The sequence below is a fragment of the Balaenoptera borealis genome, assembly GCF_965194805.1.
Source record: "Balaenoptera borealis genome assembly, chromosome: 13".
Taxonomy (NCBI): domain Eukaryota; kingdom Metazoa; phylum Chordata; class Mammalia; order Artiodactyla; family Balaenopteridae; genus Balaenoptera; species Balaenoptera borealis.
In genome coordinates this window covers 31,339,377-31,352,557 of record NC_138870.1, presented here as the reverse complement: position 1 = coordinate 31,352,557, position 13,181 = coordinate 31,339,377, and the positions used below count along the sequence as shown (strand labels likewise).

At 32.5% G+C, this 13,181-nt stretch overlaps 1 protein-coding gene across 1 annotated transcript in view; it reads left to right on the top strand.

Moving 5' to 3' along the window:
- Positions 1-12,637, top strand: part of CPNE8 (copine 8) — a 326,808-nt gene extending 314,171 nt beyond the window's left edge. The window contains exons 19-20 of the mRNA XM_082351373.1: positions 2,133-2,206; positions 9,022-12,637. Of these exons, the coding sequence (XP_082207499.1) occupies positions 2,133-2,206; positions 9,022-9,210 (263 nt within the window). The 3' untranslated portion in view covers positions 9,211-12,637. The remainder of the gene's footprint in view (positions 1-2,132; positions 2,207-9,021) is intronic.
- The last annotated feature ends 544 nt before the right edge of the window (positions 12,638-13,181 follow it).

Here is a 13,181-nt window from a genome sequence, read left to right as displayed (position 1 = left end):
GGGATTCTAATATGATTTTGTCTCCCAAGGCTAGAAAGAAATACAGGTCTGTACCTTATATATCTTTTTCCAGAGACGGGTACTGATGGGGAACCTGTGCTTACAATTTCAGGCTCCTTGAGGACTAGATGATCTGAAAAACTGAAGAGTGAACATTTCCCTTCCACCACTTATATGCTATTTCTTTTCTTCTTGCTCTCAAAAGTGTAGCCTCCAATTCTGCTACCCATAGCCTTTTAACTCAAAGGACATACTGAAAAGTGGGAGATATTTTATAGGATCTCATTCTAATACACTATTGCCTGAATAACTGTCACTGTCTTTAATTGAAATAAAACACTTACAAAGGCCAATGGAGATTGTAGAGGATTGTGGAAGGTGAGGCCCAGATTATCATCTAATTTTTGTTTCCCATTTTAGAGTGAGTATAGGGTAATTGTTAGGAGTTATTAGCAAATATAGATAATAAAGGAGAAGATTCTCCAATTGCTGGCATGTCACTATCAATGTACATTTATGTCTCAAAGTAATATGAAAATTTTGAAAACAAACTTAGACCAAAAAAAGGAATTAACTATTGAAAATATTTGAGTATAATGAATTTTCCTATTTAAATCCCTAATAACTAGGAGAGAAAAAAATAGTTCTTTTGTATTTTGAATAAGTTAATTACCTTATTATTGGTAATTTACATGTTACTAAATTATGACATATATTATATATCTAAGGAGATTATTGGATGATGGCTCACTAACAATTATGTGTACTGGCAATGTTTCAGCCCAGACATTGATTCCTGAACATGTGTAGAAAAGTAAAACTTAAAACCTGTTTTTAAAAAAAAACAAGCTTATAGATATAGAAAACAGATTGGTGGTTGCCAGAGGCTTGCCAGCATTGGAGGTCGGTGAAATGGGTGAAGGCAGTCAAAAGGTACAAACTTCCAGTTTTAAAATAAGTATGTCACACGAATGTAACGTACAGTGTGGTTAGTATAGTTAATACTGTATTGCATATATGAAGGTTGCTAAGAGAATAGATCTTAAAAGTTCTCATCAGAAGAAAAAAATTTGTAATTATGTATGGTCAACTAGACTCATTGTGGTGATCATTTCACAATATATACAAGTAGCGAATCATTATGTTATATAGCTAAAAATAATATAATGTTATTTGTCAATTATACCTCAATCAAAAAAAATAAAATAGGAAAAAAAGTAAAATGTCTTTAACCCAAATACATTATCCAAGCACTGAAGAAAATAGTGAAAAGGTGAGGATTGTATTCTAATATTTTTTAGAAGATGACAAAGCAAACATAATTGCAAGTGGCTCTCCGGAGTCTGGTGAATATCATGTGCATACAAAATGGATTATTAGTAGGAGAATATACTTTAAGTACAAATTAGCATTCCTCATGTAATTAGTTACTTAGAGAATTCTCACTGAAACATTAAACTCTGGAAAATGTTCTTAATTGCAGCGTAACATTATTGTATACCAGCTGTTCCGTTATATCACAGTATTCCCAAATACCAGTTGATCTATGTAATGTTGAAATTATTTTTAATCAACAAAAAAATCATACTTCAGAAATTTCATGCTTTATCCAATCACCATAAGAGCAGAGCAAATGCCTTTTTGTTTTTAAATCTATTCGTAAAAAGATTACAGACAATATGATTATATAGCTTTGTGTAGTTTCAAAGAGAATAAAGTTCAAATTGCTATTGGAAGTTCTATAATGATTAGTGCCTAGTTTCTTAAATTAGAAAGAAAAAATTAAAATGGAATGAATTAGCATCACTTGCCGAATCAGTCATGTAAGCATGTAATCCAGAGTTAAGGATCTATAGAATGGGGAGATGTACCTAAAGACTTCTACACTGCATAGGTTCTCCTCATCTTTCAAAGTGTCACATGAGGTCTGAGCTTGCTTTCTCCACTTGTAAAATTTGCACTCAGTTAAGTTTTGTGGAAGAAATCACCGAGGAGATGAAAGGATCAACAAGCTTTCCGCCTTTAACATAGGACATATTGTTACTTCATACATCTTGATTTCATTATTGCCTACATTTGTTATAGTATTTAGCTAAAATGCACTGAATAAATGATCCTATTTTATTTTCAAGCAATGGTTGAATTGGATGGAGATGATGTAAGAGTTTCCTCCAGAGGAAAATATGCTGAAAGGGACATTGTGCAGGTAAGCAATTTAATGAAAATTATTTATTTTGTTCATTGTGAAGAGCCCATGTCATCTCTGATTTGTAAATGAAGAGTTTAAATTGAAATCAAGAGTCTCAGGTTCTGTTTGATTGAGGCAGTTGATTCTCTATAAAATGCATGTTAATTAATGGCCTAGAACAAGCACCAAATTACTTTCCCCCATACTTCATGTTCACCATATATGAAGTAGAATTGTTAATAAGTGTCTTTTCCTACTTTATTATTACCAGAAAATATCATTGAGATCTTTACTAAAATTAAAAGCTAGAAACATAACAGGCTTTTAATGTTGTTTATCTATTTATTACTTAGGCCTCAATAAAGATTAAATATATTTTAAGACAGGTGATGCATATTCAGTGTAAGTAAACTTAGTAGAAACAAACCAAAAATGTAGATTTTTTTCTATTTCCCCCATAGCTTATGGTTAGAAAAGTGGAAAAATAGATCTTATAATTGTATATAAATACAAAAATTATATAAAATATATAAATAATAATATTAATATAATACATGGTAACATATAATAATATGTATAATACTATAATAAAATATAACATAATAAGAGATTATATATCTCTCTATATAGATATATAGACATATATATGATTCATAATTCTATTAGAATCAAGAAAAATACTTAACTAAAGCCTACTATTCTGGGAGTGAATAGAAAGAAAAAAATGCAATTAATATTTATAAGTGAAACAAAGGAGTTAAATCAACTAAATTTCTGCATACTTTAGAGTCTTCATATCTTTTAGGATGTCAGAAGCAAAAAAAGACTGTGAAGGGAAGACTAAATAGGAAAGGAAAGTTCTCAGTACAATTTGAGCACTTAAAGGAGCAAACAATGGAATTCAATATTATCTCCTAAATAATAATCTATATATTCACCCATAATACAGTCATTAAGATAATCTAATTTGGAATGCAAGAGAATTTGGTTCAAATCCTGGATTGTCCACTGTGATAACTTGGATAAGCTTTCTAAATTTCAGTGTTCTGGCATTGTTTAAAGATTTTATCAGATAATATATATAAAATACATGACTGAAATAGAACTCAGTAAAATACAACAAAAATAATTTTAAAAATTAGAGAGGGAGAATAATATAAAATAATCTGTAAATATATTATAAAGATTAATCTTGACAAAGATAAAAAAGCATTCTTCTTCATCAGTCAGCAAAATTAAGTTTTAAAATAGAAACATCTGTATAACAGTTTTTTAAGAAGGTAATTAAATATTATTTAAACCTAATGTTTAAATATTAACATTAAAATGTTAACATTTTAACCTAATGTTCTTGGTAACGTAAAAAGCACACACATATGAATAATTCGTTTAAAAGCAGCTGAGAAAGGGAACATGGTGATGTGGTCATCTATTTAAGAATCCCACGATGTTTTGTTTTTTATAATTAGACACACGATTATTCACCTTACGCTGATTAGCATAATTATAAGTCCAAGTAATTGCACTTTTTCTAAAAATCTCTCCATAATGTCTAGTTCACAGTAACCAAAAAATCAAATTACTGCATGGAAGTATGAATTTGAAGTCCTTTAAAATGTATTATGTTGCTGTTGTAATGCATTTTTACCAAGTTAAAAGAGACAGCTTCATATCTCATAGTATCATTTAAATGATGCTTAAGGGAAACTGGTATTACTCTCTCTCTTAGAAGGTAGTTAAGATTGCTCACATCATTAAGATTCACTTTAAGAGGATTAACATGTTATGTTAGTGACAACCAACAGTTGTTGGTTATTTTATTTATAAAACAAAAATTCCCTTGATCATGAAAGTATTTCATCTCTAATTGGATATGCTACATTGGAAAGAATAGTGAGATAGGACTCAGATCTATGATCTTGAACAAGTCAGTAAATCTCCCTTGAGCCTTTCTTTCATTACCTCCAGACTCTCCATTCTTTTATCTTTGCTCTTTCCATGATGTTGTGAGTCACAGAGGAAGTAACAGACATGAAAATACTTTGTTACTTATCAGTATAAGATACATAAAAACACACACATATATACATATATATATAATTATATATTTCCTCTCATTGAAAGTCAGAATCTTGAGACTAGTCTATCACCATAAAGTGACACTGAGATCACCAAAGATTTTGAAGACACCTGAAGATATAGCTAAACACTCAAGGGATTCTACCATGTAAAGTTGAACTGAGAGAGTCATGAGATCTCACAGATACTAACAGTAAACTAAAATCTTCCCAGAGAATTAGTAGCCTCCTGAATGACAGTGACACCTTGACTTACATGTCTATATTTAGTTACGGATATTTGATGCACCCTTTTCTAATTTCATGGAAAAGTTCCTAAATGGTGATTGATCTTTTAAAAAGAGTTCCCAGGGTAAACATTTATATATCACATTGTGTTCAAGAAGAATTAGCATTTTTTCTCTCACCTTGAATAAAATTTTAAAACATTCCACCATTACAGGTTTCCTGGCCCTACCATTCACTAAAACATTTTTTAAATGAGTTATTTTTAAGAATAGAAATATTCTTGAATATTTATAATATTGGGGTTGCAAGGGCACACCAAGAATAATATTGTCAATCTTCCTATCACCAGGAAATATCTAAGCCCTCATAATCAATGCTATAAACACTGCTGGCTAAAATAATATCAGAAAATAGGGTCTATTTAGGCTCTCTTACCTTTTCACTTTGTAAGAAACTGAATGAGATGTTGTACTAAATCATTTAGCAGAAGGCCTCTCACATACCAGTTGCTCAATAAATGCATTAATATCAGTTTCAGTTATTATTATTAGTTAGTATGTTGGCATAGTCCAGTGGGAAGGCATTTTTATGTCACTGTTTCATAGTAGCTGTATCTTGACATATGACACTGTAGTCAGTCTTATGTGTGATTATGTTCATTGCCTCAAGATTCACTCTCATATGACTATAATATAAACAGTATGCAGGAAGAGATTCTATGGTTGTTATTCTAAAACTTAAATGAATTATTTTCTTAAATCAATATATGTAAAGGCTTTCCATTTGTTTGTTTGCTTGCTTGTGCTGTGGATTGGCCATTGTATATAATGCAATATCATTTCTCCTGGCTGCATTCAGCTGCTGTCCAGCCTATCATTCCCTTAAAAATTATATTTAAATCATATCTTTCATTAAAAGGAGAATAATTACCTTCAAGGTTTAGACTTGAAAATCACTAATGGAGCTCTGCAAAGTAGGAACAATCAAATAAAATTGAGCAGAACCACAATTAAAAGCTCATTTGCCCAAACTGATTCAAACTTTTTTCACAAATAGGCAAAGCTAGCTGTTAGAGCAACCACATAGAACATTTTCCTTGTACAGGATAGATGCTAAAAGAAAGATGTAGCGTGTCAAGGAAATGGTATATTTCAACTGAACAGAATGCATTTATTTGTATTCTTCATACGAATGGGATAAATTAGTGCAAAGTAAAAATTGATTTGTTCCTCTAACCTGAACAGTTTAAGGGTCCAAGTTAATTTGTGGTAATAGTCAGTGATCAACATACATTCACAAATGTGTGAATGTTATTTTGAACAGGAGGTCCCCAGGTGCAGTGATCAGAAATGAGTGATTAAAAGGGACAATAAACAGAGGGGTCTGAGAAGTTGAGTGGAAAATTGTTACTATAGAAGGATATCAGCAAGAGTCCAAAAAGAAAGAGAATATATTTTTGTCCTCAAAAGTGTAAGATTTAACATTAATAAGAGGTAAAGGAAACAGAGTCACTTGTCAATTTCATCTCTCACTTAGGGAAGTACCTCATGACTTTACTGAAGAGATGAATATTTCTTTGGAAAAGGATTAGATAATTTAGGTTAGTGAGTAGAAGATTCTCAACATCTTTTTCTCTGCTTCCAGCACACATGTGGGATAAGAGATGCTCCTGTTGATAATATCACTTGCTATAAGTTACTCTTAACCCAGGGGCAAGGTCCCTTAATACTCAAGGGACGTATCAGAATCTGTGCCTGCATTTAGCAAATGTAAGTTAAATGAGATATATACTTCCTTCCTTGGCTGAAAACTAAGATTTCTTTCTTACCCATTGTTTATGAACATGTTTTAAAGATGAGTAGAACTGTATGTATTATGAGAACAGTGATTATGAATCTTAGTTTTGACATTCTGGAGTATCATAACATTCTTAAAAATGAATTTATATTTACTTCAATAAAAAATTTAGCACATCCTATAGCATTTGCTGGAAAGGTGAAAAAACAGGTGTTTTAAAATAACAAAAAGATCAGGAATTACAGTTTTAGATTATAATACTGGTACCTAAGTTTGAAAGAGATAAAAAAATTGATAAAAATATTTAAAGTTTGATATGAATGTAAACAAAAGACTAGAAAGAAAAGTTTCATATTTATATTGTATATATAAATTTATAAATTAATGAAGAATAATAATAATAACTATCATATTATACATATTATGAGTTGAACACTATTTTATGCACTTATGTGTTGACTTATTTAATACAACAACCTAATGAAGTAGGCATTATTATTATTATCCTCATTTTATAGAAGAGGAAACTGAGTCAGAGTAGTAAATTGTCCAAGACCACACAGCTAATAAGCAGCAGAACCAGCGTCTGAACCTGGGAAGTCTAATTCCAGAGGTTGTGAGAATAGGGAGTAAAAACATAATTGAATTTAATTACCATGGTCTAAGAGAAAAGACCAAAATAAAAGTAAATATAAGAGCAAAGTTGAGGTAAAGGAAAAACACAGCAGGTATAATATCCCCCTTCCCTAGAGAAGTATCAGCTATCTGCTAGAGTGTCGCCATTTCCCTGAAATGTAGATATTAGCTATAGATTCTTCAAAAACTGATCTCCTAACAAATAGTTTAAAAGATAATTATGTATATGTATAGCTGATTCACTTTGTTATAAAGCAGAAACTAACACACCATTGTAAAGCAATTATACTCCAATAAAGGTGTTAAAAAATAATTAAAATTTTAAAAGTAATTATGTATATACTAACCATATCATTACTAAATTTTTTTTAAATACTATGCCTTTTAAAATAAGAATGAAATAAGCTATAGCTGAAATTAGAGATCTTTTTCTATTAATCCTTCACTATGTTGATTCTTATTTTCTCACCTTTCTAATTATAGTTTCAGAGAGAAAAATAAACCTAACTTTGTTTGCACCTCTTTGTCAGGTCTTGTCCAAGTCAGATAATATGACTTCACAAATGTTCATATCCCTCCTATTTCTCTTCTCAGCTGAAGATTATATTCAGTCTGTTAGTTTTTTCTTACCCTTACTTAGCTACCTTTAAGGTAAGAGAAAGATTTGTCACCTCTCTAACACATTTTTCTAAAAGTTGTGCTGAGTTTTCCACCTGGTATCAAGACAGGGTAAAATTATGGTCATATGGGTATTCTTCTGTCTATAGGGTGCCTTATTTTAAAAAGAAAGGAGTCCTTTTCTGCTCTTCCTTAAAAGAGACTGCTTTCACTGCATAAATGGTATTACATTTGCTATTTGATTTCTTAACATTTTAACCTGCTTTATCGCAACCTGAGTGGTTTAAAGTCTGCTTCCTAATAAAAGTTAATTTTCTGAAGGCACATCTTGAGTAACTGCTTAAATCAAAAGTAAATTTTTCAAAATAAATTTAAAACAGTTACGTTACAGTATGAGATGAGAGTGTGAACACTGTTTCTCTGGAGGAAAAAATGATTTAATATAAACTTTAAAATATTATATTTGAAAATTGTACAACCTCCTGAAATGTCTTCACTGTGCCTTTTCTCCAAGACCTAAAATTACTGTGTCCCCAAACTATCACAACATTAACAGTTACAATCATTCCCAGTTGCTTTCAAGAATCATGATGTCTGTAAGAGGAAATTGAACTAATGCCCTCAAACAGCACAGTGTTTATTAAGTAACCATTATAAATGAGAATGGAATCAGGCAATCTATTGCCAGAGTATTCAGTGATAAGGATTCTCACATGATTGTTTATATAAAGATAGAACAATAATTTTTATGTAATGTAAAAATAAGAATATTGATATTTGATGATATTTCAATAAGAAGTATACCAAAATCTTATGCTGAGGGTTTTTGGTTGTTTATTTTTTGCCTTTCCAAATAACAGATATAAAAAACAAACATTTGGGGCAAGATTCAATGTACTGAATATTTCGGGTACCTACTAATGTGAACTGTGTAAATTTTATATTCATTGTCCATGTGATTTGATGGTCTAGTAACATAATTAAAAACACTTTACATGTGTTTAGGACTCTTTAACAATATTTATTATTTTTAACCCTGATTTGAGTAATACTTCTACATTGAAAGCTGAATTAAGCACGCATTAATTCCATTTGACAAGAAACTGAGCCCAGAAGAGGATAATGCTCCATCCAATTAGGTGTCGAACTCAAAACTGCAGAATACATGTAGCAACATGATGGGTATATCAGGACCCGGAGACAAGAGTTATTGCCAGGAAAAACATAGATAAGGATTACATCCCTTTTTAGATAAAGTATATATTAGAAAGTTGTGGTCACTGTTAGAGCTATTTGTAATAAATCAAATATCTTTAAAATGCATAGTTATTATCATGCATTTCACCATTATTCCAGGCTTCTCTGATTCTCCTACAACCAAATGTTTACATATGTTGGTTTTTGTTTCTATTTTTTAAATTTATTTAAATAGCATGCTAAGGTCTGTTAAATAACTTTCTTTCACCTCTGATTTAGTTTGTGCCATTCAGGGATTATATTGACAGAAGCGGAAACCACATACTCAGCATGGCTAGATTAGCTAAAGATGTCCTAGCGGAGATCCCAGAGCAGTTTCTCTCCTACATGAGGACCAGAGGGATCAAGCCATCACCTGCACCTCCCCCGTACACCCCACCTACACATGTGTTACATACTCAAATATGACTGTGCTCCAAAATGCTAATGTAACTATACTTCAGTTAGAACTGCTGAGGCTATGCTTTTCTCCTGGTGCTCTATAAGGAACCAGGGAATGAGATACTTTTCTCAGTTTGGTTTCAGCAGTATTGGTTTGTATGCTTTCTTGGATCCAAAATTTATTATCTTCCTAAACCAAAACTGTAAATACGGTTGTTGCATGAGCAACAGAAAAATTGTTTAAATGCTTGAAGCAAAATATGGATGTCTTCTCTGAATCTTTAAATGTTTTTTGGACAAAAACAGCTAATTTCCAATGTACTGTTGGGGAAAAGCGCAACCTGTGTTTTTAACTCAAATATTGTCCTTGACTGCTATGTATATAGGAAAGCAGTCTCTCTATATCAATGTTTACATGTTACTACTTTTTAAATTCTAATACTTTTATAACTGTTCTTAAGAATACAAGTTTTGAATATTGAATCCTTTGTCTTCTAAATTGCAATAGCTATAATCACAAGAGCAATATCTCTTTGAATGACTGTCTGGACAAATGCAATTGCAAGCAAGGGAAGGTAAAGATACTTTCATATTTCTCAGTAAGTGAATTGTCTTATGAAGCTGCATCTGCTTAGTAATCAGTTCCTCTGTGCCATTTGCCAAGTATGGGAGTTTACACTTAGCAGATGTGTATTCTGAAAGAACATGCATTTTTCATGAAGTTTGAGTTCTAAATTTAGACTGCAATTTGTTTATGTTTTGTAACGCTAAGTAGAAATAATAAAAAAGTCAAACATCGTGAACTGTAAATGCACAGAAAATACTTTGTGTAAAAAGTAGCATCTTTGGGCTTCCCTGGTGGCGCAGTGGTTGAGAATCTGCCTGCTAATGCAGGGGACACGGGTTCGAGCCCTGGTCTGGGAAGATCCCACATGCCGCAGAGCAACTGGGCCCATGAGCCACAGCTGCTGAGCCTGCGCGTCTGGAGCCTGTGCCCCGCAACGGGAGGGGCCGCGATAGTGAAAGGCCCGCACACCGCGATGAAGAGTGGCCCCCACACCGCGATGAAGAGTGGCCCGCGCTTGCCGCAACTAGAGAAAGCCCTCGCACGAAATGAAGACCCAACACAGCCAAAAATAAAATAAATAAATAAAGTAGCTATTAATTAAAAAAAAAGTAGCATCTTTATATTACAATACTATGTAGAAAAACTAAAATCCAGAATATTTGATTGTGAACCATGTAACAGATGTTTTAAACTTTCTATTTCATTGTACCTTGTCTAGATATTTTAAGTCAAAAGGATACTGGCTCTCTTGATTTGAATTCCTTTCCAAGTTGCCACGCAGGGTGCACAGGCTGGAAGTTTTTCGCGAAATTCCCAGTTAAATATACACAACCATGTGACTTAGTGCACAACACATTTGTGAAATAACCCACTCCTATATACTGACTGATCTGCCTATACACAATTAATTGTAAAGAATTTTTGCATGTACAGTTTTTATAAGAATTGCAGTTTTATGACAAGAATGACAGATGTGTCTAAATTAAAACATATCTTTAGAAAAAATGGCCTTAAATTCTCACAGAATTCCTGGAAATGATTGTGAATTACCTTTAAGTAATAGAAAAGTGAATTTATTTTTTTCTTTTGTGTCAACAATGTAACTGCTTTATAATATTTTCCTCACTTATATCCTATTTAATACTTGGTTTATTTCTACTGTATGTTGTTCTCTTTGTCCCATGTTGACTTAGGGTGACTTTTATAAGCATGAAACTATTTTACGGAAAACAAAAATATATACATTCACATATCTAACAGAATCGATGTTATATAATTATGTATTCCTAAATTGTCCATTTTGGAGTATATATTAAAATCTTTTAAAGGTTAACTATTTGCTCTGTAAACTTTATGTATAAATGACATGGAATCTGATGATTTCCTTTACTTGTCTTAAATATTTATGTCAGTATAGTTTATTAGCCTACAATTGTATTATTTGCCTTCATTCATCAGTTCTAAAGAACGAAAATAAATAAGATCAATATTCTTTCCTTCTTGTCAAACATGTTATTTTTATTTGAATTGATCAGAAAAAAATGAAAGATATACACTTCTTTATTTAAATAATAGTGTGCCCAAACCTAGTGGGGGCAAATGGTTAAGAAACAGTCCCAGTTACAAACCTTATCCTTTGTATGGCTGAGAATAATCATAAGAAATGTATGTGATGTTCTATACATAAGATTAGAAAATACCTAGACTTGTCTCTTTGTTGCATAAATGAAAAGACCAAGACTGAAGGGGTTAGGTGATTTATCCAAGACTATGTAACTAGAGTAGAGCTCATTACCATTGTGAAACTACTTAAATTTTGTGAGTTGCTGTTAGGAGATGTACAATGAATAATACCACAGACATATTCCATAAATGCAAACACATTTCAATAATTGCACATACAATCTAGGTATCAGGGATATGAGCATTAGGTAATGAGCAATGAGAAAGATATGTATCGAGAGAAGAGTGATAGCTCCAAATCATCAAACCTGCTGCAGAAAGCAACAGGACTATGACTGGGCACCCTCAAGACCCCCGAGAGTTTTGGATGCTGTTCTCTCTCTCTAATCCCTTTCCCTTCCTCTCTGATGAAAACCATTTTAACTACAGGATGAACCCTCAGCCTTCTATTCAATCATCTCCATCATCTGGTTTTACCTGGTTATATAATATCAATTTCCATTGCTTCCCAAATGAATATTAAAACTATCCAGGCTTGTCTCATCACTCTTCCCCAACCAATCTGAGTTCATTTGGAGTCTCAGGCATAGTTCATAAATTTTCTTTCCATCAAGCTCTCTCCTTAGGACTCCACCTAGGATATTATTTGAATGTTCTAACTCAAGCCCCAACTCCACCTATGTTATTTTAAAACTTCAGCTAACAATAATCACTACCTTCTATGAACTCACTTTTGCTTTGCATTTTAACATATTAATCACCTCATATTATATATAAACTATTTTACTTTGTTTGGGGCATTCTGCCTCCCCAACACCAGAAAATATGATTTAATGGCATCTAGAATAGGTAAATTTTCAAAGCTTCCCAGGTTACTGTAATGTGTAACTAGGGAGTATAACAGTTGCAATTAAAGAACATCAGATGATTCAACCACTACTTTTAAAATTCTCTCTCCCAGCATGTAAAACGGAGAGGAAAGAAAAGGTAGATAAAACTCTGAATAGTGTTGGGGGGACAGCAGTGACAGTAGGTATGTAGCATAGGCTATTTTGTTCTTTAGACTTAGTGAAGATAATTAGGGGGACTCATGTACTTTTTTTTTTTTTTTTTTTTAACTCTGGCTTATCATCAGCTTAGAACATAAAGAGGTTTCTCTCAAAAGGATGAGGTCGATGTGGTTGTGTTGTTTTTTTTTTTTTTTCAATACATCTTTATTGGAGTAAAATTACTTCACAATACTGTGTTAGTTTCTCTTGTACAACAAAGTGAATCAGCCATATGTATACATATATCCTCATATCCCCTCCCTCTTGAGCCTCCCTCCCACGCTCCCTATTCCACCCCTCTAGGTCGTCGCAAAGCACCGAGTTGATCTCCCTGTGCTATGCTGCTGCTTCCCACTAGCTATCTATTTTATATTTGGTAGGGTCCATGCCACTGTCTCACTTCGTCCCAGCTTGCCCTTCCCCCTCCCCACGTCCTCAAGTCCATTCTCTACGTCTGCGTCTTTATTCCTGTCCTGCCCCTAGGTTCATCAGAACCAATTTTTTTTTTTTTTTAGATTCCATATATATGTGTTAGTATATGGTATTTGTTTTCCTATTTCTGACTTACTTCACTCTGTATAACAGGCTCTAGGTCCATCCATCTCACTACAAATAACTCAATTTCATTTCTTTTTATGGCTGAGTAATATTCCATTGTATATATGTGCCACATCTTCTTTATCCATTCATCTGTCGAT